Genomic DNA, 27,867 nt, shown 5'->3' on the forward strand with positions numbered 1-27,867 from the left:
TTCTCCAAAGAACGTCAGTAAAAATAAGTTCTTTAAAGAACCATTTTGAGGTTAGTTCTTTGAGGAAACACTTGATTCGGTTTAGATAATCCTTGAAATATTTTTTAAGCTAAAAAGTCAAATCTTCTATAAGAACTCTATTGACTGTGCCTTCAAGAATGATCAAAAATGGATCCATCAGCACAATAAATGAAGTTCCAAAAAACTTTAGCAACAATGGGTTCTTTAAGGAACCATTTTCAAAGATGATTCTTGAAAGATACTTATAGGCATTTGCAGTGATGCCCTAGGAGAACCATTTCTGGAAGATGAAATGCTGGTGTTTTACAGTGATTTTACAATATCAGTTACACATAAAAAAACAAAAAAAACAAAAAACAATAGATATCCAAACCTGAAAAAAAACTCAAACTTACAGCATAATCTTTTAAATAATTATTTTTAGCTGATTTTAAAATATGTAGAAATATTGTAAATTATTTTTTACCCACAAAATTTTTTGGATGTTTTGTCGATTTTTTTTCCTTCTTTTTTCTTATTTTACAGTTAATTTTTACAGTGTAAATTCATATGTTTTTGTGACTTTTGCGAGATAAATGCAATTTAACAAAACCGAAAATGTTAAATAACAATAAAAGGACCTAAAACTGATGACTATTTTTCCATTGTTAGACGCACAAAAATAATGAAACATGTATGTAAAATATTAACATTTTGGCTGATTTACATAGATTACATTAGATGTAATTATTGGTCAACCATGAAATTATCTTATTTTTCTTGTGCAATTCACATGTAAATTAATGTTTTTTTACTGTTACTATTTATCTGTGATTAAACAAAATGAGGAAAAATCAGTAAATTGCATTATATTAAATGTAAATATCTCTAATATAATCACAAAGCTTCATTTTTTTAGTGTTAACATGTAAATTGATACTTTTTAGTGATTTTTACTATTTATTATTTTCTGTAATTTAACAAACCTGAGTTTAATCTGTAAAACAGCAGCAAATTCTTTGAAGAATTACTTTTAAAAACATTCATTTTTTACAGTGTAGGTGGTACCATTTGATGTGTCGCCTCCGTTAAACCACCAAAAGTAAACTTTAAAAAGTGGTTCAGTGTGTGTGAACGCCCAGACACGAAGCAGCATGCGTTGTGTAGTTTTTGCGTGTGTGTGTGTGCGTGCATTTATTGTGTGTTTTCGTGAACACGTGCGGCTACAACCTAAACCCCCCTCCACCACCACCACCTCCACACAAACACACTCCTTCCCCAGCTTCCTCCTTTATGGCGAGGGCATCGGGGGGTGAAGTGATCTGTGCGAAAGCCTCCTGTTCTATGCGCCGGGCGGCTGATGCAGAGGGGGATTGTGGGTAGCGGCTGTCTGCAGGGGTGGGGGGGAGTGGAGGAGGTGGATGGGTTGCCGGGGCGGGCGGCAGCAGATGGCGTGCCACACTGTGAGGGCCGTCGGCTGGCATCCAGAGGAGGAGGAGGATGGAGGATGGAGGGGAGGATGGAGGGGGAGGATGGGGGAGGATTGGAGGCTCCCAAAGTGCCAGCAGGCATCAGGAGGGGAGGCAGAGGTGAGGGGCTTCGGTGGGAGGCAGGCTGGTAGACAGGCAGACTCCCAGATTAGAGCTTAAGCAGCCGGATTTCGCCGCTAATTGCATCCACTGAAGAAGAACCAAAACGACAGATTTCTCCGTCTTTGAAGCGTAATTCAGCGCCGCCGACTTCTGACCTTTCTCCTCTCCCTTCCTTCCATACAGCCCTGCCCTCCCTTCGGAGGAGGATGTAGCGTGAGGCTGGCATGCGGAGGGCATCGGGTTGCATATGCACCGTGAGGAGTTGACACAGGGGCCGCTCTGATGTGACATAAGTTTGGCAGCTTTGGCGTCAAGGTGGCGTTGGACTGGCAGCGGGTTAGTGAGGGACAGAGTCTGTCAGGGAGGAGGTGGACGGGAGGCTGAACTCTGCTTCATACATCCACCTTTAGTACAGACGGAAGAAGAGTTTGCATCCAACATTTCACCCTCGCAACCACAAGACTCACCAGTGGCTTTGAACGGCGTGGAATGTTTAAAAATCACCAAAATGACAACAATTATCAGAGTTAAAACCTGAAAAAACAGAGAAAAAGAGTCAGATTTCTCAACTTTCAGATGGTTATGTGTGAAAACGTAACTAAATCTAAGCTTAAAATGCTGATAATTCATAAAACTTACATTGTTCAACATGTTTCATTTCAAAATTCATTTAATTTTTTTTTTAAATTGCAGAATCAGAACCTATAAAAACAAAAAGAATCCCCACAATTTTCCACTTTCAGACAGTTAATCATTCCAAACAACAACTTGCGACTGAAAATTCAAATCTAAACTTAAAATACTGATATTTAATCATTTTTTTTCTACAAGTTTCAGTTAAACATTCACTGCTATCTTTTAAATAATTGTCAAAATTACTCAATTTATCAGTCTGCAACTGTAAAAACTGAAAAAAGTCAGATTTCTCAACTTTCAGAAGGTTATTCGCGTGTAGCACACAGCTATACTGGATAATAACAAAATCTGAGTCTTTAAATGGTGATATTTCATGAAACTCACTTTATTCTACAAGTTTCATTCCAAAAGTCATCATTTAACCAAATCTGTCATTTAAATGGTGATGTCTCACATAAAAATTGCTGTTTTCCTAAATAAACATGACCAAAATGACATTTTTTAAATAGTCAGAAACTATAAAAGCAGAAAGAATTGACATAGTTTCCAACTTTCAGATGGTTACTCTGAGTGATGCTGAGAAAATGAACCACATCTAAGCTTACTCGGTTTATTCTGGTCGCTGCAATCCCTAAATATATCAGATGTGATGTGCAGCGCGTGATCAAATATTGGAGTTTTCAACTGAAATGCAGGCAGTGAAGGCAGAGTAGAGAGGAGACAGATATGGAAATACATCAAACATGTAAGCAGTAAAACATCTATAGTATGTAAAGTTTTTCAGTACTAACACCTGTTGGAAAAAGGTGCTCAGAAACAGTGAACAGAGGAGCAGGTTGTTGGAGACACATCCAGCATGGTGAAACATCTTTTTACAGCTGAGGAGCAGAGTAGAGAGGAAAAGTTTGTAGATGCTGGAAACGGTTAAATAAAGTGCTTGGACACTTGGAAAAATGTTGGATATTTCTTTTTATTGCAATTTGAAATAATCAGATTTTTGGCATTTTTAATGATTTATAGCACTCTGAATGTAGCATATGACACACTGTGGTTCATAACGAGACCTGCACAGTGAGGTAAATAAACAGGTGAATTAAAGTTGCCTCAGTTATGCATCATCAGGCACATTTTAACGTTATAGCTCGATTAACTGATGTCACTTCAGTCGCTTAAAAAAAAAAAAAAAACACTGTTGGTTTGTTTGTCAAAATTGTTGCATTTATCAGAGAAAGAAACTATAAAAACAAAGAATCACCAGATTTTCAACTTTCAGACAGTTAATCATTAGCGACATCAGTGAAAACGAACCAAATCTAAGTGTAAAATTGTGACATTTCATCAAAATTACTTTATTCTACAGACATTAAAAAAAATCCAGTTATCTCTAAAAACAATTCCAAAATGACACATTTTTTAGAGTCAGAAGCTATAAAAACAGTAAGAATTGACAGAATTTTCAACTTTCATGATGAATGAATGAGTCACATGTAACATACTGTTCCATTAGATAATTTAACTAAATCTGAGCTTATGATGGTGATATTTCATCAATCTCACTTTATTCTGCATGTTTCATTTAAAAGGTCACTGTTCTTTTTTAAAAAAATCTCAAACGACGCCATTTTTCTGAAACTAAAAACAGAAAGAGCAGTCAGATCTGTCAACTTTCAGATGGTTAATCACGTGTAACATTAGTTTTCTTCTAGAAATTTAACCAAATCTGAGCTTATATTTTATGAGAGTAACTTTATCCTACATGTTTCCTTTAAAAATTCATGATTATCTTTGAAACCTTGAGGCACCTTAGGATAAAGTAATGCACTGAAATTTCAGAATAGCGTCTCAATCTACAAGCTAACTTGGATATAAACGCCACAAACGTGCGCTTTACTGCAGCTTTCTGGCCTCCGAGCTGTTTGTGTTTACGCTCTGAAACTCGTGTCGCCTTCGCTCAGGAGGCGGCACTCGGCAGATAAATATTTCATCCCAGAAATCTTTGTCATTTCGCATTCCGACGCGCACGTAACCCACATCTGCGGCAGACGAATCTGTGCTAGAAACGCGGGTCAGCCGGGATGACCTAGTTGGTGTTTGTCCTGCCACGGCCTCGTTCCTGATCAAAGGCATCGAACCGGCGATTGGGGAGTCGCAGCCTTTATTGTGCAGCTTTGCATTCACCGAGTGTTGCAGGGGAAAAAAAAGATTCCTTCTAATTAAGGTAACAAGCAGCACCTTCAGCAGAGCATGCAGACACACACTAACACGGAAAAAACCCGCCGCTGCTGCTGCTGCTGCTGCTCGAACAGATGTTGAGGAATTTAAGATGCAAAAGGGGAACTGGGACTCCCCCCTTCCTCACCCCTCCTCACCCTCCACGCCCCACCTTGCTGCACACACACAAACCCGGCTCCACATGAATTTGCATACATTACACCTGAAACTTGCAGCCTCTTCTTCGCCTCCGCACCTTTTCTCGCATCCGCACAAAAGCAGACATCCATGCATTGTTCGCCCCGTCGTCCCCCCTCCAGGCTGCTCAGAAGGGGGCACCATGTGGCATCTATTCCCCCCGGCACCGGGCAACAGCTCTGCCAGCGCTGCATTGTCCTCCTCTGCCCACTGGAGAGCCCGAGCCCACCGCCGACCCTCGTCTTCGTCGCCCTTTCCTCTTGTTTACCGAACACCGGAAGAGATGAATGCTGTCTGCTTTGGCTTCAGGTCTCCGTAGTGCACCAAACTTAAGATGGATGGTTTGTGTTTGTGATGGAACACTGCTGGGAAATCTGGTTCCCGAGACTCTTTTGTCTGCCTTTTTGTGTCCCGACAACTTTTCCAACCTTCATCAGGCCAAAGTAGTGAATGTTGTTGCATCTAGTTCAATTTAAAGGCAGAATTTACATGCAAAACCTTATCTGCACTGTAGAACACATTTAGATTTATTGGTTGTAGCTGTAATTTCTGGAACATTTTACTGTTTTAACTCCGCCAAGGAACGGCAGAGTTATGTGACGATCGGTATATGTCTGTCTGTCTGTCTGTGCGCAACATTACTCAAAAACAGAATAATAGATTTGGATGAATTTTTCAGCGAAGGTCAGAAATGACACAAGGACCAAGTGATTCGATTTTGGCAGTGATGCGGCTTATAGTCTGGATCCACAGATTTGTTAAAAATTTCTGTATCATTACGAGATGGCGGCATGGAGTCACTGTAACCATGACAACAAGTGATCAGCTGCCTGCTGATGATCACATGATTGCAATCCCACTAAAAATCAACCGCTACGGACTTATCAGGACTTATCTGTCAGAAATGATACAAGGAACAGTTGATGAAATAGTGGGGATGTTTCTGAGTCCCATCAATTCCCGCCGCCAGCTACATATTTAGGTCACACAATTCAGTATCCGTATATAACGTACACATGCAAAACACATGCCTGTGCTCACCGCAACATCGTTTTGTTTGTGGGTACATCAGTGTTAAATGGCCACGTTCTGTAGTGTCGTGATTTCTGCCACAAATTTTTTTCAAGATTTCAACTGTCGGAAATGATGATTGAGCACCCTTGGCAAAGTACTGCGCTGTCTTTGTGCTTTTCTTGTTTTGTACAATTTGGTTAAATTACCGGGAATAAATAGTCACCAAATCAAACAATCACCAAAAATTGTGACCTTTCATGTTGACTGGTTCACAATTTGGTGGTAAAATTGCAATATTATTATTGTATGAACTTTTAAGTTCACTGTAGAAAAAACAGGGCAAACTATAAGTAAAATCCACATCAAAAATGAGTATTTTTGATTTTTTTTTTTTTACAAAATATAGATATAAAATGACACCATTTCACTGGATTTAAATCATCTGAAAACTCATTTCACTGATAGTTGATGTTATTTGACTTAATTTAATATTTTAAGGATTAAAACATATATTATAAATAAGAAAAAGAAATTGATTTAAATACACATTTGTATTTGTTATTATACAGATGTTTTCTGTTTTGTTAAATTATTAGTAATATTTAGTAAAATTTAAGAAGTAGTAATTATTTTACATGTTGACTGTAAAAAAAAAAAATCAGGCCAAAACTGTAATTTAATTTATTATTTTACAATTTTGTGATAAAATTACAGTTAGTTTTGTTGTATTTAACTCAAATGTTGACTGTGAAAAAAACAGGACACATAAAATTCTTTACCTTTACCTATTATCTGTAATTTATCAAAACAGGAAACAATTAACAATAAATTGTTACCAAAAAATTACAGTGAAACTATATACATTAACCTGTATGTACTGTAAATATTACCTTTAATTTCTTTCAAACGAATGCCGATTGTCATAGTTTCAAATATACATTGCGTCTCTTTGGTCAAACTTCAACATAAGGGCATTCAGGCTCCTTAAACAAGGATTTTAAACATAGAAAACACTGAACTGAGAAATATTAGATGCTGCACATCTGACACTCTGCAAATAATGCAAGCAAGTTTATTTATATAGCATATTTCAACAACAGGGCGATTCAAAGTGCTTCACAAAGACATTAAAACAGCAGATGAAAACAATTTAAAAAAAAAACAAAACTGCATTAAAAACTTTACATGTGGAGATAAACAGCGATAATTATGAACAGAAAGTCCACCAGTGGACTGTGCTAGTTAACATAAAGTCTTCAGAGCCTTTCCATGAAGCCGCACGAGTGATGCTTTGATTCCTCCGGTTCCTGGTCGTCCCTCCCTTCCACCTCACAGCTGCTCTGAGGAGAAGGAGGCTCGGCGGGGCTCTGGGTATCCTGAGCTCCCTGTGCTTGGGTGAGAATTAGCCAGCTTTAGCGCTCGCCTTGCCTGCTAATCCCTTAATCTGGTGCTGCTGAGGAGGAAGGCTTTGGAGGAGGGATGGCGTGTCAATCCGTGTCTTCACATCTCTCTTGGCATGCCGAAGCGAACGGGGAAAAAAAACACAAAAAAGTTTGAGTGGCGCCTTAATGAATCAGACGACTTGTTCTTGTGTTGTCTCTGTACTTTTTAAACATGAAGATATTGATTTATGATCATAAAATGAGGCAACTGTGGAGATTTGTAGCCTCTACTTCACACTAGAAAGCAAATTTGCAGCCAGTTTTCCAATACACCCGTTGCATCTAATGCTATTATGATGATACTGTTTATTTACTTGTAGTTGTATTTGAACTTAACATTTAGGATGATGTGGCAGTGATTTCATGCTGTTTCAGGCCACTCTGTGAATTGAAGACAAAAATTCACAAATTTAGTCTTCTCTTTTTCTTAAGGGGAAACACCTGATTACTTTCCTGCTAAATATCCCACTATATATTCAACCGCTATTTTCCAGCTGTAAAAACAGGGTTTTAATGTGCATCTTTCATCAAAATGCAGCTGAATCAGCCACAAAAGAGGGACTGTAGTACACCAGTTGATTTACACCGACACTACAGCGTGTTCATCAGTGTCAAAGTGCACCAAAATGTGATGCAAACACTTATATTCAGCGACAAAAAGTTGTATTTATTGTTGGATAATTTGATTGAACAGACCTTCAAATCCAGTAAAAACACAGGCACACAGATCTCTGTTAAAGTTAAAGAAATATTGTTGCTGTCTTCAGTTCATTCTGATGAAAAAACAAAGCACTCCAATGTCCTCAACTCAACCACGTATCATCTAAGAAATTGTCTCAATCAACGCTGAATGTTTGACATCATCCATGTTCTAAAAATGTGTCCATCAACTTCACCAAGCCCTTTAGGAAGAATGGGACAATGTTTCACAAAGGTTGTTGATGCTGCTTGGGAAATGTTGTCCCACTCTTTCTAATGGGATTGATGAAGTTAATGGACATTTTTGGGGGGACAGGATCTCTTTGTCAGACATCCTGGACAGTTCTAGATGTCTGACTGTCTCCCAAAATGCTCCATCAACATCGAGTCCTTCAAGAAGACTGGGACATTTTACAGTGAGGTTACCAATGCTCTCGTGAACCACTGTCGCATCCTTCCTGAAGGGCTTGGTTACTTTGATGGACATTTTTGGCAGACAAGATCACGTTGTTGGACATCCTGAATGTCTGACATCATCCTGTCTCCAGAAATGTTCATAAACTTTGACGAGCCCTTTAGGAAAAACGGGAGAATGTTTCACAATGAGGTTGTTGATGCTACTTGTGAAGTTTCGTCCCACTCTTTCTAATGGGTTCGCTGAGGTTGATGGACATTTTTTGGGGGGACAGGATGATGTTGTCAGAAATTCTAGATAGCTTTGGCTGTCTTACAGTGAGATCTAGACCAAGACAACAGTGTTGCTGCTGCTTGTGAAACGTTGTACTGGTCTTCCAGAAGGGCTCGGTGAAGTTCATGGACATTTTCTGGACACTGGGTCACGTTGTCAGACATTCAGAGCTGTCTGATGATTTGGTATATTTGTGAACATTTGAATGCCCGGTTACTGCCCTAATTGACAAGCAGCATTGTTTGGTGTGCAACTGTATTTTCTTTAATTGATAGTAGAATATTTTTCTTGCTTTATTTTCAGTGTAGCTTTAAAAAGTAGATGTAATGCAAGCATGTCATCCATTGTCGAAGGCAGAATGAATCCAGTGCTTTTCAGTAGACTCTCTGCTGTATTAGTGCTAAAACCCAATGCTTTTACATCCAATATCTCACAGATCCACTCGGCTTTTCTCTGGCTCATTGTATTTTTAATTGGCAATGGTGACTGGTTCCATTGGAGTCCAGCAGTATACACAGATTTTTCGGCTGTGTGATTGTTCTCTGCATTTTCTACCTTGGAAAAATAGCTGAAGTTAGAAGATTTCCTCAGACTGGTGACTCTCTAACCTCCAGATCCACCCTACCCTGAATACACTGCAGGTTTCTGACATGCTGGTGTCCAGAGATCAGTGTTTTGTGGAGGCCAGCTGTGGCTAACAAGCTTTTTGATCTATTTTCAGCCACTGAACACACTTTGAATTGACATAATAGTGAAGAGAGACTGGTGTAAAGTAGAATCATAAACCTCCAATTCGTTTGCATACTTAACACCACTGTGTATCTAATTGTTGCAAGGTGGTAAACTAAATGTGCTACACTATAAAAAAACTCTACATTTTTCTGAGATTTTACAAGGAAAAGAAAAATAGCTCTAAATATTGTAATTTATATATCTGTCAAATAATATTTTTGCTGATTAAAATACAGTAAATATGATGTAATTTTGCAGTCAAACATTGAAATATAGTTTTAGAGTTTTTCCTTTTTTACAGTCTGTTCATAATTGTTTCTTTAGTGGGTATCATCTCTAAATGAACAAAGCTGAGAAAATTTGTAAAATTACATCAGAAATATTTGCAAATTTTCGTACTTAATTGTTGTTTTTGACTACAGGGCAATATCTGTATAATAGTGATTTTATTTTAAATATTTTTTGTGCAATTTTACAAAACAGACAAAATGGGGAAAATCTGTAGATTAACAGTTAAGAAATATGTAGTTTTTCAATTGTTAACATGTAAATTAATACTTCTGTAATTTGACTGGACATTATCTGTAATTTAACAAAAGTGCAAAAATTATAAAACAGCAGTAAATTGTTCCAGAACTTGGAGAAATAAAACGTAAAAATTTTTACAGTGTAGTACAGCAACAGTTAGGGATTTTTTTAAATTCTAGAAGATGTGTTTTGAAATATAGGACAGGTGACATTTACCAGGCTGATGATTAGTGACAGTTAAATAATACTTCTGCTAATGGCCTGATGAATAACAAAGCGACCCGACATGTTAACATCGTCATGAATGCAATAACATGGAGGGGAACGAGGGGCGGCCTGGTGCTGATTGTGCAACCACACGGTAATGAATGGCTAATGTGCTGGTGCAGAGGAGACGCTAATGCCATCCTAATTCCCCTTTGCTCAGAGCGCAGGCGGCACTGTGTCCTGAGCCTGTTAATCTGAACCCTTTAAACCTTTAATCTGGGAATCTTTTTCACAAACACACTCGTACGGTCGGTGCAGACGAACGTGCCACCGCCTCCTAGAAGCTCGTACCTGTCCCACCTCCTCCTGCCTGTCTTCCTGCCTCCGTCCCAGAGACACATGTGACATATTGAGCGCCTGCAGCGAGATTCTTCCCCATGAGCGGCATTCCAGAGCAGGAAGTCCCAGGGGAGCAGCAGAGTGGGGCCGGCCGGCCGGCTGGGCGGTGGGTGGGTGGATGTGGGGGAGGTTGGAGGGTTGTGGAAGGGGGAGGCTTGTTGATGCAAATGTCTGGTTTGTTAGCATGACTAGAAAGAATGATATATAACGGACAATAACTGTCTTCTTCCCAACACTTTTTGCACTCATGTAGTCCCATATCATCAGATTCAGGCTTGTGTGCTTCACTGTCAGGACTGTGCATTCACTGTGGTAGTCCTTGATCAGGTCTGATTTATTGGCATGTATGGAAAGAATGATGTATAACTGCCATCATCCCAACACCTTTTTGCACTCATGCAGCTCCATATCATCACACTACCACCAATGTCCTTCACTGTCAGGACTATGCATTCACTGTGGTATCCTCAGTGACTATGCATTCACTGAGGATTAATTATCCTTTTAATTAAATAATTAAAAGGATAATTATTATTTTTTAATTAAAAATTAAATGACTATCCTTTTAACGCACGCTTTCAAAAGATTGAGGGCAACCAAAAGGAAATGCATATGTGCATTGTATTTCATTTTCTTGCTTTAATTTGTTTTTATCAAGAAATTTCAAATCCTCTACAGTTGGGCCAGTTTTGGTTTGCTTCTCAAAAGCATGTTAAGCCTCAGGTGAGACATCTTTGTCCCACTGCAGGTCACTGGTCGAAGCAGGTCAAAACAGAGTTGGGATGCTTTAAGGAAAATGAGGTTCGCCGGCTTTCACATGCCGGTGAACCTCAAACCGGATAACCACAGGTATCATAATTATCTGGTCTGATTTATTAACATGTATAGACAAAAAAGATGTCCACATGGGCTAGAACTGTCCTCTCCCCACTCATGCACTCATGCAGCCACATATCATCCCATTCCTGCCTGTGTGCTTCACTGTCAGGACTGTGCATTCACTGTGATCGTCTTGTTTGTTAGTATGACTTCAAAGAATGGTGATCTTCTTCTGTTCTTGCTCTTTGATTAGCGTGATGGTGTTCTATTGAATTCAAATCAGGTGACATATCGAGGTTTTTATGTTTTTCTTCTTTAGAAACTTATTGGATTTTGGTTCTTCTGTTGAAATCAGGCTTGTCCAGGTTGCGGTTTTAATGTTTTCCAGCTGTAGAAACTTGTGTGATTTGGGGTTTTGTGTCATTATCATGCTAGAGTGTCTTCTTCTCAACACCTTTTGCACTCATGCAGCCTCATATCATCACACTCCCACCTCCGTGCCTCACTGTCAGGACTAAGCATTCCCTGTGGTGCATTCACAGGTTCACGCCAAACATGCTGGAATCCATCTGATACCAACGAATTGTGATTTTGTAGAAATAGATTGTAAAAGTAGTTCACTGTCTGTGGTGTCATTTTACAAAGGCAACCACTGCAGTGCTGATTAGTGGCACTATGGTTCCTTCTATACCTCCTGATTAATGCTCCAACTGAATTTCCATTCATTGTCATTGATCTTCCTGTATTCTTTTCCACTTTTGTTAAGTCTCACAATCAGATTTGTCAGTTCCTCTGGCAATTTTTCTTCCATGTGGAGCCATGATGAAGACATGAAACAGCCCATAGGTCCAGAATTGTAGATCTGCTGTTAACAGCTCATTTTAGAGCCATGTTCACGCATTTCGTGTACTGACTTTTGTTGCGCTAAGTTTTTTAGTGGCCCGGATTTTCAATGTAGTCTTTCAAAACAATTTGTTTTTGATTGTTCCTGAGATGAAATCCTCTACCGTTGAGCGTGAAAGGTGATTCAGTTTTGAATCATTTGACATTTAAGTGAAATCGCACGATTTTACTCACTTTAGTCGTATACTGTGTGAACAACGTACGAGCACGTAGTAACATATTCCAAGAACACTGCTCTCAGGTGAACCCTTAGTCACCATATTAGCAGCTTTAACAATCTTATCAACTGGTGTAAGAACAATAAAAGTGGTGCTTTATATAATGGGATCAATAGAATAAGTGATACATTTGAAAGAAAACCAAATGTCAGATGAAGGAAAATACACAGAATATCACCAATACCTGCACAGTGGTCACAGGTTTCACTGCTGTTGACTCGAAACATCTTCAAAGTTCTGTGGAGCTTCTTTTTATGCTACTAAAAACACAACTCTTCATATTGAAGCATGGTTTGAACTCTCCTCCTGCTTCTTTGTGTTTTTTTTTGTTTTTTTGCAGTCTTCTGGAGCTTCAGCACATATTTCATGCTTCCAGTTTGCACTACAGCCCATTTCCGCCGCTGCACGCGGTGATTTCAGGTTTTGTAAAAAAGACGAGCACACAAACATCTTCATGTATGGCAACCTGTTTCCATAAAGCGCCACCTGTTTTGAGCCATTTTTATGTTCCTTTTCCCCCTCCTCTTCCTCCTCGCAGCTTTTCCGGGCCTTTTGCTTTGCGAGTCGTTGACGGTGTTTGTCTCCTTAATTAGATCAGAACGAGGACTCTGTGTGCGTGAGCGGAGACGCTGTGCGTGTGCATTTTTGTCACATATTATCTTATCATTTTCCCTCTTTTCTCTGCCTTTGTCCTCGCCTCGTTTCTTTCTTTTTCTTTTTTTCGTCTTCTTTTTCTTCCCCCCGTCTGCCGGTTAATATTTCATTTGCTCTGCCGTCTTAGCAGGCTGGTACATTAACCAGCGGTGCCAGTCGAGCTCTCTGCTTGTGGCTGGCTGTATAAAAATAAACACACTCTAGTTGTAATGAACAGATGTCACAGAATTTAAACCACCTCCCCTCCTCCTCCTCATCCACCTCCTGCAAACACTTCACCCTCCTCCTCCTCCTCCTCCTCCTCATTCCTGCTCAGGCATAAAGGCCCACATGCATCCCGCACGCTGCATCCACACGCATGAACAAAACAGCAAAAAACGCCGGTCCACATGAGCGTATACCGAACATGTACTCCCATGCGAGCGTTCCCTGGCAGAGGTTCATGCATGGCAGACATTGTGTCGCTCTGCCAGCCTCTTCCTGTCTCTATTTCCTGTCTGTCTGTCTGTCTAGTCACACTGTGGTCATTTTGCAGACTGTTTTCACGAGGTCCTCCCTTCCACTTTGCAGAATCGGCCCACAATCCCCGGCGGCATCATCAGAACCCATTTTGCTCGGAGACGATCTGTGTGTATATATACATGTGTGTCCATCCCCCTTGTCACTTCCCGCTCTTTTTTTCCCACCGAGCGGCTGCCAGCTCTCTGTGTTTTCTGGCTGACAGGACCAAAGGAGAGACGATTGTTCTCTACCTACCCAGAGACCCTCCCCTGCCAAGCCCGGGATGAAATCCTTTCTATAGCGCTAACTCCTCACAGTCGGGCATCTCGAGGCGAAAACACACACCATGGCTGCTCCGGGTGGGAGGGTGATGCCACACTGACAGGCAGACAGATCCTCAGAGGTCTGCTTGCAAAGAAACCTCAAAAAAGTGTTTTAAATGCATTCAAATAGATGGGCCGATCTAACTCACAGTGCATGTTTTTGTTCGAATTTCAGGAAACCAAATGATATTTTTGCTCTCGAATGATCTGGCCTCTTTCCAAAATGGTCAGAAAAAGATTGAAATCCTTCTTTTGAATTCTCCTGACAAGTTTTGTTGATTTCAACTCGGCCTTGGCCCATTTGTGAGTCCAAATTTCAGTCCAGCCAGTGCAAAAATAGCTCACTGAGCCATGCATTTTCAAAATTCAAAAGTATCCACGAATGTCACTCAGTAAATGCAAATCTCGACCTTCTGCACTATAAATATTGCACATATTTTTTCCTCTTTCATATTAGTCTGGCTCAGTGTGAGTCAATGCGAGGGACGAGTGCATCCTGTAAATAGGTTCAGCACTGCAGAGACGCTGTGTGCCGAGAATTTTACTGCACAGAGACGGTAAGGATCCTCTCACTTAAGACAGTTTGTGATGTAATTATGTGCAGAGAAATTAGCATTTCAACTACAATTAAAGGTATTTTTAATTACTTAATGATTGGTTGCATAAACATAAGTTCTTATGTTGATAAGTCATAAAAAATCGGTTGCTTAATTAGTATTTTCACATTTTTTAGGACTGGATATAAGTGTCATGTACCTAATTGCCACAATGTGTTTAAGTTGAGACTTGTTATGAAGCCATTTTCATTAAGCTGCATTAACTTGAGTTTAGTTTTATTTCAACCAACAAAAAAAATTGAGTTTAAATTACACACAGTATTAAATTGTTGCAACATTATCATGCCAATAAAACTCCACAGAATCATGTTTGTGATTAAATGTTTGATCTAAATCTGTAAATTTTCTTTTTTTTTCCTGTAACCATGCATTTAATGAAGTGGTGGGAGGTTTCTGCACTATGGAAAATTCAGTAATATCAACTTACTAGTATATTATTGAATTTGGTTCAAGTTCAAAAGTCACTTTATTAATGCATTCTCAATTATACATTACATGCATGATTGCAAAATTATAAAAACAATGAGTGATTTAGAGAAGCCTTTTATGTTGCACACATTACTTTGAAAGGTTCAGTTGATGTATTAATGTTGCATCAACTTAATGTGTGATTTAAAGTCAAATTTCTGCATTTGTTGAATTAACTTAATGAAATTGGATTGATAACTTAATTAGTCTTCACCTTGAGGTCAGAATTTCAAATCTACACTGGAGCAACTTATTTATGATTTGCAAATTTGTAACCTTGTGTTCATAATTATGGGAATTGAGTGCATAAGACTCATAAACATTAGTTGGAATCACATAATTTTTGCCTGTTTTCTTGTGTTAATGCTAAAAGGTCATAAGTGGCCATTTCAAATACCTTTAATTGTAGCAAAAAATTCAATATAGTTTCATTTTGTTGTCGATGCAAACTGTTGCCTCATTGTTGTTTGTTGAGCCCAAACTGCATTTTCTGGAGTGTAAAACATGCCAATCACTTTTCTATCGCCCAATAAATCGATATTCATGCTGAGAGAGATAATTTTCAGCGAAGTTCTTGCAGGTGATGGTAAAGTTTGGAGTTTGGAGACTGCTCGGTGTCAGCTCGTCCCGGTTGACGGCAGAAGACGAGGCGGGCAACGTGAGATTAAAGGTGACGGTGGAGCTGGAGATGAAGGGCTGAAGGAGACGGAGGGAGATGAAAGGAGGAGCGGGGAGCGGAGCGGAGGTCGTCCGGGGGGTGATCAGTGAGCTGGATGCGATGCCATCTGACAGGTCCAGCTGGGAGCCCGCCCGCCCCCCAGCGCTGCAAACTGGTCAATATGGAGGCCAATTACTGCTGCCCATGTGACCAGGGCATCATCCAACCCTATCATAACACACGCGCACGCCCCCCACGCGCGTGCACATGCCATCTGTGCGGACCCCCTCCTCCTCCTCCTTCTCCCCACTTTTTGCCTCTCCAAACCTCCTCCCCTCCTGATCCAGTTGCGGGCACGCACGCTCCCTACTTAACCTCCTAAACTGGGGGCCAGCCACGCCCCGCCGCCTCCCCGGACACCGGACACCGGGCGCCGGTCAGGCTGAAGGAGAAGTGTCGGGCAGGTCAGAAAAACATCTCATCCACCTGAACAACATCTGGCACCCCCATAAAAGCCTACCTGGCCGGCCGCCAACAGGCCCCGAACCTACCTGGCGCTGCACCCGGATCTCCACCTCTGTCTGCTTCACCCCCACAGCGGCTCTTCCTGCCCCCTTTGCCCCCTTCACCCCTTCCACCCCCCCCCTCCATCCCGCACCACCACCACCACCTCCTCCTCCTCGTTTCTCCCTTGGCAGAACCTCCAGCACACTGTCAGAGCTTCTGCCGCGTCTTCTGCCCCACTGCCCGCACCGCAGCGCGCCTCATTGTGTGATAACAAACAGATGTTGTGGAATTTCCTCTGAATGGACTTTGCCAGTGACGGGCGCGCTCCCGTGTCTGGCACTGCCGCGGTGGTTTGGTTTGGTTTTGGGGAGGGGACGCACACTGGCACCGAGTCCGGCAACGAGCTTGGCCGAAATGTGCACGATTGTTCGCCTCCACATGTGGAACATTTCTAACCTCCAGGTGCCAGAGGAGTCAACAATTCATACGGTTTTTTTTTTTGTGCACATAAATTATTGAAAATGTTTGAGCTGCATCGCTTCATATTTAGTTTTTAATCACTGACAGCTTGCAAATCTCCAGATTATCCTTCTCTGCGTAAATTCCGCGCATCTCATCACCTCATGTGTGCATTTTTGCAAAAATCCAAAAAATATAAAAGCACCCGGTTATTATTTTAGCTAATTGGAATTCACACCATAGTACTTGTGACATTTTGATAATCGCACTATTGACTGTTATGTCGGACAAACACTCTTGATTTTTTTTTCCCCTCCTTCCACCAAGTTGAGTGAGAAAACGAGTGGGCATGAACATGATAATTTAAACAGCGAGATTCATTCACTCACTTTTCATCCTGAGTGGAGCACAGAGTGTCACTGGAAGTTTTTTTTTTTTAAGTCAGACTGGCTGCAAATGCAAGTTTGTCAGACTTTTATTTGTTAAAAGGGAAAAAAAAGATTAAATCACACACAAAAAGAAAAATAAATTGTGGGAATGTGCAAAAATAAAAAAAACAAAGGATGGACTCACATTTTTCTGCAGAACCTGCGAGTTTCTTTATATTATCTCCGATGCAACATGTAATCTCAGTTTGACATTTTATAAAAGAAAACGTGTGTTTATAATTAAAAATGTCAATTTTCTCTTATGGATCTCACACACACACACACACACACTTATGCAGAGGCCCTAAATGATTCCAATGCAGGAATGATTCAAGTCTTTTCAAAGCTGTTTTTTGTGCAAACTTTAACCCAAAAGCTTTACAATTCTGCCATTTTTCTTGACAAACCGTGTGTGTTTGTGTGTCTGTGCAGCATCACGCTAATGTGCTGCAAGGTTACCACGTGTAGCTCAGGAGTGTTAACAACTACATTCCGAGGATGCAACAACACAGCCTCCTTTCAGAGCAGGAACATAACATTAGAGAGGAGTATCTGCATATTCATGGGGCCAAACTCTTCACACACACAAAAAACAAGCCTCACTGCTGTTGTGTGTGTTCGTGAGTCCGTGTGTGTGTGTGTGTGGCGGAGGGTTACTCGGGATGAGCGCTCTCGTTTTTAAACGTCCTGGATAATGAACAGATGCTGCAAAAATTAGGAAAGAAACATCGACTCCTCCCAGCAGTGCCACTTTGGCCCGGTGAACTGGCACAGTGGCGCGCACGCCGGGTTGTCCTCTCCGGAGCTCCTGGTGCTGCTGCTGGGGAACATTAAGGGACTTGGCACGGTTCTCCTCCGCCAGCCTGCCAGCCTCCCTCTCACCGGACTGTGGAGGAAGAGGTGGCGGAGTATTTTGATAGATGCCCTCTCCCACTGCTGGCTGGCTTCACTTTTTTTTAGTGGATTTTGGCTCCTCCAGAAATTCATGCAGCTTCTTTTTTTTTTTATTTGCTGATGAGGCCAAGTAGAATATATGGGGCCTAAAAGTAACGCAAAGAGTGTAACCTCCTTAAAACCAGCAAGAGTTTCACCGGTGGGTTGATTCCCAAAAGGGACACCCACTGCTGCAGTCACATCGAACACGCTGTGCATAGTATAAAGCTTTAGTTTTAGATTCAACATACACCGAATCAGAGTTTCTCCACCGATTACGCCCCATTTAAATATTTTACGCACACAAACGTCCCTCCACGATCTAAAAATTATCCTATTTCTTTTCTGCTTTACAAAATCAAAACCTGCTGCAGCATAAACCTGAAATATTTTTCAACCTTTTTCCTGCACATTTTAATTCTTTTCATGAACAAATCTGTTCCGTTTTTTATTTTACAGACATTAATAGGTCAGTTTTTTCGTTTCAAACATGCTACAGGCTGATTTTTAAATTATAATTCAGTGTTAATTCAAGAAAACACTTTAATCTGTTGGTTGAAATGACCACATATTTCCTTTAACTTGCATTTTATTTGTTTAATTTTATTTTTTATAGAACCTAGTTCAAAAATAATCATTTACACATGAAGCGTTTTGCTGCATTCCCTCTTCCCTCTTTTTCATCCAAACTTTGCACCTTCCGTGTATTCAACGATTAAATTCCTGCAGACACGCTTTTGGAAGAAGCACTGATGACTGACAGCGAATTAATAGCAAATAATTTAAGCAGTTGCTCCAGAAAAACCTTCCTTTTCTGCTTTTCCCCTTTTAAAAATTGCATTTTTTAATATCATATTACTCCAAATTGACGCTTCCCTGCGCCGAAAACCTCAATTTTATTTCAAATGAGATGATTTAAGCTGCTGCAGGTATCGATGCTGGTATTGACATCGCTCAGCCTGCGTGTGTCCTGACAGCAGAGAGCACCCAGGACATTTTGGGGAACATATGGGTCCCGGGGCAGCGCTCCAAACCCAGCCGGGGTGGCAACGGCTGCCCCCTGCACCATGTGTGCGTCACAGAGCGTGTGGACACCAGATTCTTCAAAAACACAATTATGTATGTTTAAGAAAGCTTATAAATGAATCTTTCCGAGTGTGTGTGCACATATGAGTGTGATGCATTGAATTTAATTCATTTATTTCTCTAAAAATAATACATATTCACGTTGCTGTATGTAGATTCTTTCAAAAATGTGCTTCTTCGTAAATATGAGATGTGTTTAAAGTTGCAAGACGTGACCTTGTTTAAGAGAATCATCATTTATATATGGAGGAAAGGCAATGAAAGGTGTGAAATAATTTGCATTTTTTCGTGTCAGTGCTGCAAACTTCCACATTTTCCTCACAGAATTAAGAGATATAAGAGTTCCTCTAAATGTGCGCCTAAGGCATCGAAAAAATGAACTAAATCACTAAAGGTGTGTTTTATTTGAAGTCTTGGTGATGTTAAATCTAACGTCGCACCAAAATAACCTGCAGAATGTGTTTGTCATGTTGGGATTGGGTCTAAATTTAACTCCTGAGGTGCATTAAGCAGCTTTTAAAGCTCATTATTTCTGCATTTAAATCTAAAAGCTGCAGGAGCTGGAGCTCTCCGCGGTGCTGAAGCTGATTTCTTCCTCATATCTGAGCGAAGAAAACGCGAAGGAGACCCCCCACCTCCACTACGAGCACCATTACCGCCCCCATGACCTTGAACGCAGCACTTAGCACCGTTTAATGTGTGTTTTTCCTGTAAGGTGTCCAGCCTCTAATCAGCTGCTGGATTCTCGTTAAATCCAAATGTCCACAGCACATCTGTCGAGGTCAAATCCGACCATTGTGTGCATTTATTTAAAGGCTGCTTTGTTGAGTTTTTGAGCTCTTTGGCACCGTTTTAGATGGCAGCTCTGCTCTCTCTCCCCACTGTCCTATTTTATAAGATACAGGCCCGAGGCTCTGAGGGACTCCAGCAGGTTGTGGCACCAGGCCTGTGTGCACAAACAGCCATGCAAGCTGCGTGTTTTCTGCAGTTATCCTCCATAGATTCACCTCAATTCGATATAAAGTCTGCACATGATGCGTAAAAGTCAAACTGGAGGGAAAAAAATCAAGTTGCACAATCTCGTTTATCGTCATTTTATTATTTTTACCACACAGTTGGTTGAATACAAAGTTGAAAGACTTGAATTTTATGATAAAAAGAAAACAAAAAACAAAAATCAATGCTCAGCAACACAGGGTTCCCTTCATTTCCAGGCTATTAACAGTAATTACAAAAAACAACACAATAAATACGTGCAATAATAATAATAATAATAATAATGAATTGAATCATCATAGCAGATTGCAAATAAATAAAAAGATATTGAACCAAAAACGTTTCAAAATCAAAATACAGTGCAATGGCTCAATGAGAAGAATAAATAGGAGTAAAAAAATCAACCGAAAAATGTCTGATTTCAGTGAACTTCATGAATTCTTTTTCTTTTAGAAGTTGAACATCTTGGCCAACCCACTGTCAGACTGCATGTGTGTTGATTTAAGTGTGTGTGTGCGTGTGCGTGTGTGCGTGCGTGTGTGTCTGCGCGCACCCGTGCGTGCAGCAGCAACAGTGCTGATGAGACAAACGGCGTGTTCGTGGGCCCTCTCTGCTTCGCTCTGTGGACTCGTTGGGTTTTGCATAGATGCGAAACGATTGATTTGCTGGGGAACCAAAGGAGAACAAAAAAAAGCAACAAAAACAACCCAACTGGTTTTATTTTCTGCATTTTCTCCGATTTCATTGATTTCATTGTTTCCCCACTTTGAAAAAATCTCGCGTAAAATGTCGACGTGCATCAGCCGGATGTGATTTCAGCTGCAGCCAGAGATGCAGTGGCGAATAAACTCTGACTTCCCAGCCTTTGAAAATGCAAACAACCACCAAAATACAAACACAAATCACGCATTCAAAATAAAATATGAACACTCTAGATTCCCCTCACAGATCTGATTCCTTCTTATGGATGAATTCTGTTGCGTAAAATCAGGTTTTGGGTGGATTTATCCTCCACTCCATCCCCGACTGAAACACGTGAGAGAAATGAAATGAAAACACACTAATGACAACGAGTGAGAGATTCTTCCAGGATGCTTAAATCCGGTCCAGAGAGCAGGAGTCCCGTGGAGAGATTGTTTGATTGCAAAGAGGGGGAAGGAGGGATGCACCCAAGACGGGCTTCAGTTGTGAAAAAACGCGTTGAGTTCGTCGTACACGGGGGCCCGGTCGTGGTGTAAGTGCATGTCGTGGTAAGGCAGGACGTTTTCCGAGTGAATGCCGCTCCGGGACCCCGAGGAGCCGAACACCAGATTGTGGGCCCCGGCGGGTCTGGAGCCAGGCAGGCCGGAATAATGCATAGAATAGTGGTATCCCTTCTCGGTGTCGGGGGACGCGGAGCCCTGGTGCTTCAGGGAAAAGTTGCCGTTGATGCACAGCGGCGGGCTGAGGGGCCCCTCGTACTCGGGGCTGTTGTACTCCGGGGAGCCGCTGCCGCCGTACAGAGAGTCGTAGGCCGAGCAGTAGCCGTGCGTCCTCAGCGGGTGCGAGTTCGAGCCCGGCTGGCAGTGGGGGCTGGACAGACGCGCGCACTGGTACGGGTACGAGTGCATGGAGAAGGAGCCGGAGCCGTACCTGCCGCCCTCCTGGCACTGCTGCTCGGTGAGGAAGTTGCGGGAGTTGAGCTGCAGGCAGCCGGCCACCAGGTTGGTGGTGGGCTGGGAGAGTCCCTTGCACAGCGTCTGCACGTACGACACCAGGTCGGGCCTTTTGCCGGAGCGCAGGATCTCCGACAGCGCCCAGATATAGTTCTTGGCCAAACGCAGCGTCTCGATTTTGGACAGTTTTTGCGTTTTGGAGTAGCACGGCACCACTTTACGCAGATTGTCGAGCGCAGAGTTCAGGTCGTGCATGCGGGTCCGCTCCCGAGCGTTGGCCTTAACCCGCCGCATCTTGGAGCGCTCGACGCGGGCCTGCGTCATTTTGCGCTTCTTGGGACCCCTCTTCTTGGGCCTGTCGCCCTCCGTGTCCTCGCCGTCGTCCTCCTCCTCCACCTCGTCGTCCTCGTCGTCATCTCCGGCGTGCTCGGAGTGAGTCCGGCTGCCTCCGCGCAGCTTGGAGGCCTCCATGTCGTCCTGCTGGTCCTGGTCTTCGTCTTTGATCTTGGGTTCCTCGCTGTCGCTGTCCTCCGCCCAGCCGGAGTACTTCTGGACGTCTGGAAGCAGCGAGGGGTCACTGAACAGCCGAGTCAACATCGTGGCTCTGCGGGGAGAGAAAAGGGAGAAAATTAGCGCCTAATTGGTGCAGATGGAAGAAAAAAAACACCCACTTTAGCGCAAACATCCTGCAGAAACATCACACATTTGTTTAAAGCTCCAAACTAAATAATTGCTTTTGCCCCAAAGGACAAAACGCGTAAAATTCTAGGCGCAGGAATCGTTCCCCTCCAAGCTTCTCGCTGGGCTGCAGCCAGACGGATCCCCATTTAATTCCCTGCTGTCATCCGTGTGCCCTGTCGCGTCCTCTCGCAGCGGGTCCCAGTGGCAGGGGCCACATTACAGGTCCCATGGGGGCCCCCACTTTCGCTCCTCCTGACGCCCATATATATATGCGCTCCTGGCTGCATTCCAGCACTATTCATCCACACCGGGGCACCGCGCACCTCTGAGCCCTGCTAAAAGAGGGGGGTGGTCGTTTTTTTATTTTTATTTAATTGATAGCCTTTAAACGCAGCATTTTAAGTCCTTTTGATTATTAAAGCAAAACACAAATCTCAAATGGAGAGCAGTTTTATTTATGTGGAAATAGACGAATGAGCTCAGAAATTTTTGGAAACATTGCAAAGAATCCTAACTTTTTAAGGATAAATCAGCTAGAACAATTTAATAATGCAATTTAAACAGCTATCACCTGAAAATGAACCCACTCGATTCGTCCCATCAGAGAATTCAAAGGGAATCCGAGATGTGGCTGAATAAAAAAAAACCTCCTTCCCGTCTATTCTCACAGCAGCAGACACACTTGCTCGGTCTAAGGTAGGCAGTGATGGTTGGATAATTATCTCTGGGGGTGTGCCAGGGGCGAAATCTAGTTTTTAAATCTCAGGCTCAGGAGGTTTGCTCAATTAGAAGCGAGGGGGAAAAAACACAACAATTACCAGAGCATGCAGCCTTACACGAAATACATTTCACACCTAATTCAGTATGCACGGATGCACCATTTCTGGGCACTTTTCTTTCAAATTGGAGAAGCTTGTATCCTTTTAGCCCTCGTTAAATATATAAAAAAAATCTCAGCACCGTTAATTCGAGGATGGATTGATGGAGATAAAAGTGGACAAACAGAGATAAATCAGGCTGCAGAGCGCCTGCTGTCACAGCCAATGGCGCTGTCCCACCCTTCCGTTTGCTCCGAGACTGAACGTGCAAATCATCGACAAAATCATCAATAAATCTCCCTTTTAAAAGCCCGAGGACGTCCTTTCGTAGCAGAGCCCGATTCGAGACACACACAAAAAAAAAATCCTCCGCAGAGATTCTCATTTTCTCATTGTCTTGTGCAGATTCGAGGTCCAGACGCAGGAATGTGTAAAATCAAATTAGTGTCCGATATGATCTATTTACAGCCTCCGTGCGCAGGATCCTGCAGGAGTGGAGCTCGAATGCCTTCATTCTCTGACTTATCTGATCTTAGCTTTGATAGTCCACGTAGATTTTTGGTGTCAGAAGTTGAAGGACGAGAGGGGAGCTGTTTTGCGCGAGAGACAAATCCGATAAACTGACAAACATGGAGATGATACGTGTTGTTTAAACGTGTGTGAAAGAGGCGACATGATCTGGATCGATACGAGAAAGAGGAGAAAAAAAGTCACAGTGAATTTCCATATGGATTCGTGCCAAAAATATGCGCCTTTTACGCACGAAAATATAACCGATCCGTGCGTAAAATGCATTTCATCTCTCCTGCCTTTTTCCAGCTTTGCTTTTTTTGTCTTTTTTCTTTTCTCTAAAGCAGGAACTTACCTCGGCTCGGGCTCTTCACAGGGGTTGCTCGGCACAAGAAGAAGAAAAAAAAACAAAAAAATAAAATTAAAAAAAAAAGAGACGCGCTCGAGTTTCACACCATCTTCAGGGACCCAAACGTGCTCCGCTCTCCGTCCGTCAGCGTGGAGGTGCGGGAGGCTGCTGCTGATGCTGCTGATGCTGATGCTGATGATGATGCTCGGTGCTGCTCCGCTCCCTAGTGCGCGAAAAGAACCGGAGCTTGTGCGTCTTGGCGCGTCGGTTTGTGTATATGTGCGAGCGACTGAGCGAGTGCATGCATGTGTGCCTCGTGCATGTGTATGTGTGCTGTGTGTGAGTGTGAGTGTGTGTGTGTGTGGCAACCGTGAGCTACCGGGGACGAGGTTACATACCAGCTAAGGCTGTGATGCCAGCGCCCATATGGCTGGCACGTCACCGGCAAGAGCCATCACATGAGAGCCCAGTGATTGACATGCGCCCGCATTCGGAGAGATTTGGCCTCCCGGGGGAAAGAGAGAGACACACGGAGAGAAAGAGGGAGAAAGAGAGAGAGAGAGAGTGAAGGAGGAGGTGGAGGTGGTGGTGGTGGAGGAGGAGGAGGAGGAGGGCTTCGCCATCTGTCACCGCGCTAGCGCTCACACAGCCAGAAAAAAAGGAGGAAAAAACAGAAGAGAGAGGGAGGAAATAAAATGGAGGAACAACAAAACTCATCATTGTTGACCTGAGCTGCTGCTTCAAGACATGACTTTTACCCCTCGTCGAGTTTTATAATAAATCTAAAAGGGGGGGGGGGGGGGGGGGGGGGGGGAGTGGAGTAGAAGAAACGTCTAAAAATATTATAAATGCGTTCAGTGATCATTTATCACACTGTAAAACAAATCTGTCAAAAAAGAGGTCAAAACATGACAAGGATGAAAGGAAATGTTGGAATGGAAAACTGTAACGTTCAAAAAGTGGAAAAATGGTGAAAAAAGCAGTAAATATATGTCAAATGTCAAAACAGTGTGATTTAATTATCTGTAAAAGATGAATTACAAACTATTTCTCTTTCAAATAATTACAAATATCTGTTAAGATTTTTTTACTGATTCACATAATGTGAAAGTTGTGTAGTTTAACAGCCGAATATTATAAAAGAACATTTGTTATGTATATATAGAATTTCAAGTTTTGACCTGTCTTTTTATGGTCATTGCAAAAATTAATTGTGTACATTTTTTTTTTAAATCTGTGCTTTTATTACTACTTATTATCTGTAATTTACCAAAACAGAAAACATATGTAAAATAACAGGTAACAATAAATGAATAAAAAATTCTGTCTTTAACTTAAAGACTTCCTCTTTCAAATAATAGCAAACATCTATAAAATACGTCTATTAGTGATTTAAATGCAGTACAAAGTGATTTAATAATAACATGAAGATTTTCTCTTTCAAATAATAGCAAACATCTGTAAAATAATATGTATATTATTGATGTAAATACAGTAAGAAGTGATTTAATGATGCATTTTTAAATAATTGTGAATTAAATTAGGATGTGTTAACATAACATAACATGAAAGTCGACATATAATATTATTGGTAATTAAAAAAATTCTGGAAATCTGTAAAACAAGAATTTCTCTGCAAATAAGAGAAAACGTGCTAAATGGCACATTTATACTGATTTAAATACAGGAAAAAGTGATTTTAATTATGCTAAAAAAATAAAACCAATTCAAAATTGGGAGTTAAATCCAGCAGTGCTTTTTAAAATGTTTTTTACGGTCAACATCTAAGTTAATGCTTTTTTATTTTTTCCTTTTTTCTGCGATTTCACTGATTATTATCGAGAAATTCAACAACGCCAAAAAAAAGGAAAATCTGTAAAATTACAGTAAATTATTTTTAATGTTCTTTATTTTACAGTGTGCACAGAAAAATATAAATTTTACTGATTTTTTTTCAATAGTTTTTGAAATACACAAAAATACGCTGTGACTTTACACCTCTAATGTCAAATATGTTCTTTTTTTTTTTTTTACAGTGCAGCGCTTTACAGAATCATAGTGAAGCATTTGAAAATAGAATCTGCATTAAGCGACAAATAACAGACAATCAATCAATTATCCCTTTAAAACTGCCCTCACATGCAGGTTCATCAGTGTGAGCAGATAATACAATAACACTGCATAAAGCCTATTATGAAAACACACCAGTTCAGTGTGTAAACTGGGAGTAGTGGTCTGGTTTACCCTGAAAACCAGCACCGCTGTGAGTGGGCGTCGATGGGGGGGATGGGGCTGCATTATAAGTGCATTAAGGCCGCGGAACAGAAGGCATATTGTTTATTTATTTACCTAATTGGATCAAGTTATGCTTCGATGTATTCAGAAGGAAGCGAAACCAATTGTGATTTGTTCTGACTCTGCTCTCCCACAACAACAACAACAACAAAAACGGCAACAACAGGAGCAGACCCAGTTGCCAGAACTGCAGATAAATCAGATTATAAATGTCGCTTCTTCATGCAACGTTCGCTGGCTGCTGTGTCCGAATGTTTGCTGGTGTTTCAGGGGAGACCCAGGTGTGCTCATCTCACCGGGGATGGGTGAAAAACGAGCAGGAGGCAGGAGGTTGCTGTGGAGATGCCACCACCAGCAGCAGCATCAGCAGCAGCATCCCGATTCGCTGCATTGTGAGATCTCTCTATTTAGGAGGCATTAGTGGAGTTAATGTGGGAGAAATGAGCTCGATGACCGGCAGAGTCCAAGTTGGCACAAAGAGGCTGCAGGGAGCGAAGACCCGGAGGCCCCAGAAAGAGCTGATAGAGGCTCATCCCGGCGTCCTTGGGATCCGGATCGCACCTCCCGAGCCCCGCTAGAGGTCACCGCGGGAGGTCACCGCCGCCGCATCCACTAAATGTCCCTTCTGGGATCAGCTGGCAGAGAACCAACCCGGAACCAGACTGTGTGTTTGTTGCAGGAGGCGTCCGACTCCGGCCAAATCTCAACCAGTCCCCAACGACCTTCAGGTCACCTTGCCAAAATAAATGTCAGCAGAGGGGCTCCAGTTCTAGGGAGGACTGGAGAGCTTGTTTGGAATGATGCTGTTTTAGGTTGCATCCGGTTTGTACTCAGATTAAGCAAGGACCACCTGCTGTGCTCTTTTTATTATTATGATTAGTTTAAAAACGGCATAAAAAGCCCTTCTCCTTTCCCTTTAAGACATCACACCCTCCATCACTGCTTTCCCCTCGAACGCCTCTCAAAGTCACCTCCCCACCTTTATCTTCCTCCCATCCTGCTTCCAGACATGCGAGGTGACGACCTGCACTTCACTCCTCGTCTTTCTGGAAGAAACTTCTGCTGGCACCAAATATGAAATACAAGCATCCAACCCCTCCCATCCACCCTCCACCCCTCCACCAGACTCCCGGACCCCATCTGCACTCTCCTCTCTCCAGCCCCCTAATTGCATATGCACAAATGCAAATGCCTATTAATTAATTACTTGACTAATTAGTGCAGTGGTATTTTAGGGCGATAAATCAAGTGGAGATGGGGGCAGGAGGAGGGCTGCTGCATCCACAATGAACCGGTGGGAGCTGCTACTGTACCACGAGAAGAAGAAGAAGAAGAGGAGGAGGAAGAGGTTTTAGGAAAATGCTGAAGGTAAAAAAAAAAAAAAAAAAACAGAGGTGGAAGAGTGACCTCTGCTCCACCAACTGTGCCTCTCTCTGGCACATTTCCAAGCCTGGATGCTCCCATTTTCAGGGGGAAAAAAAAGAAAAGGGAGTAAAAACCCTGAGCTGCACACTGATGCATATTTATACTCAATAGTACAATGAGCATAACAGTTGGCAGCGTTTGCGATACTGATGTGATAATTGTGGCACGTGAATAATCCTGGAAGGTGTGCCAGGCCCCCGTCACGTATAGGTGCCCGC

At 42.0% G+C, this 27,867-nt stretch overlaps 1 protein-coding gene across 5 annotated transcripts; it reads right to left on the minus strand.

The window, feature by feature from the left end:
* Window positions 1-19,998: 19,998 nt before the first annotated feature.
* Window positions 19,999-24,466, minus strand: LOC110950821 (neurogenic differentiation factor 2). Of its 5 annotated transcripts, none has more exons than XM_022193613.2 (2): window positions 24,328-24,466; window positions 19,999-22,175 (listed from the first exon to the last, which is right to left on the minus strand). In XM_022193613.2, exon 2 carries the CDS (start codon window positions 22,166-22,168, stop codon window positions 21,098-21,100), a length of 1,071 nt encoding a protein of 356 aa, XP_022049305.1. In that variant the 5' UTR covers window positions 22,169-22,175; window positions 24,328-24,466; the 3' UTR covers window positions 19,999-21,097. The 5 variants fall into 5 exon arrangements, with proteins under 5 accessions (XP_022049305.1, XP_022049304.1, XP_022049308.1 ...); XM_022193612.2 differs by lacking the exon at window positions 24,328-24,466 and adding an exon at window positions 23,936-24,321; XM_022193616.2 differs by lacking the exon at window positions 24,328-24,466 and adding an exon at window positions 23,213-23,897.
* Window positions 24,467-27,867: the final 3,401 nt, after the last annotated feature.

Source organism: Acanthochromis polyacanthus, chromosome 21 (assembly GCF_021347895.1).
Source record: "Acanthochromis polyacanthus isolate Apoly-LR-REF ecotype Palm Island chromosome 21, KAUST_Apoly_ChrSc, whole genome shotgun sequence".
Taxonomy (NCBI): domain Eukaryota; kingdom Metazoa; phylum Chordata; class Actinopteri; family Pomacentridae; genus Acanthochromis; species Acanthochromis polyacanthus.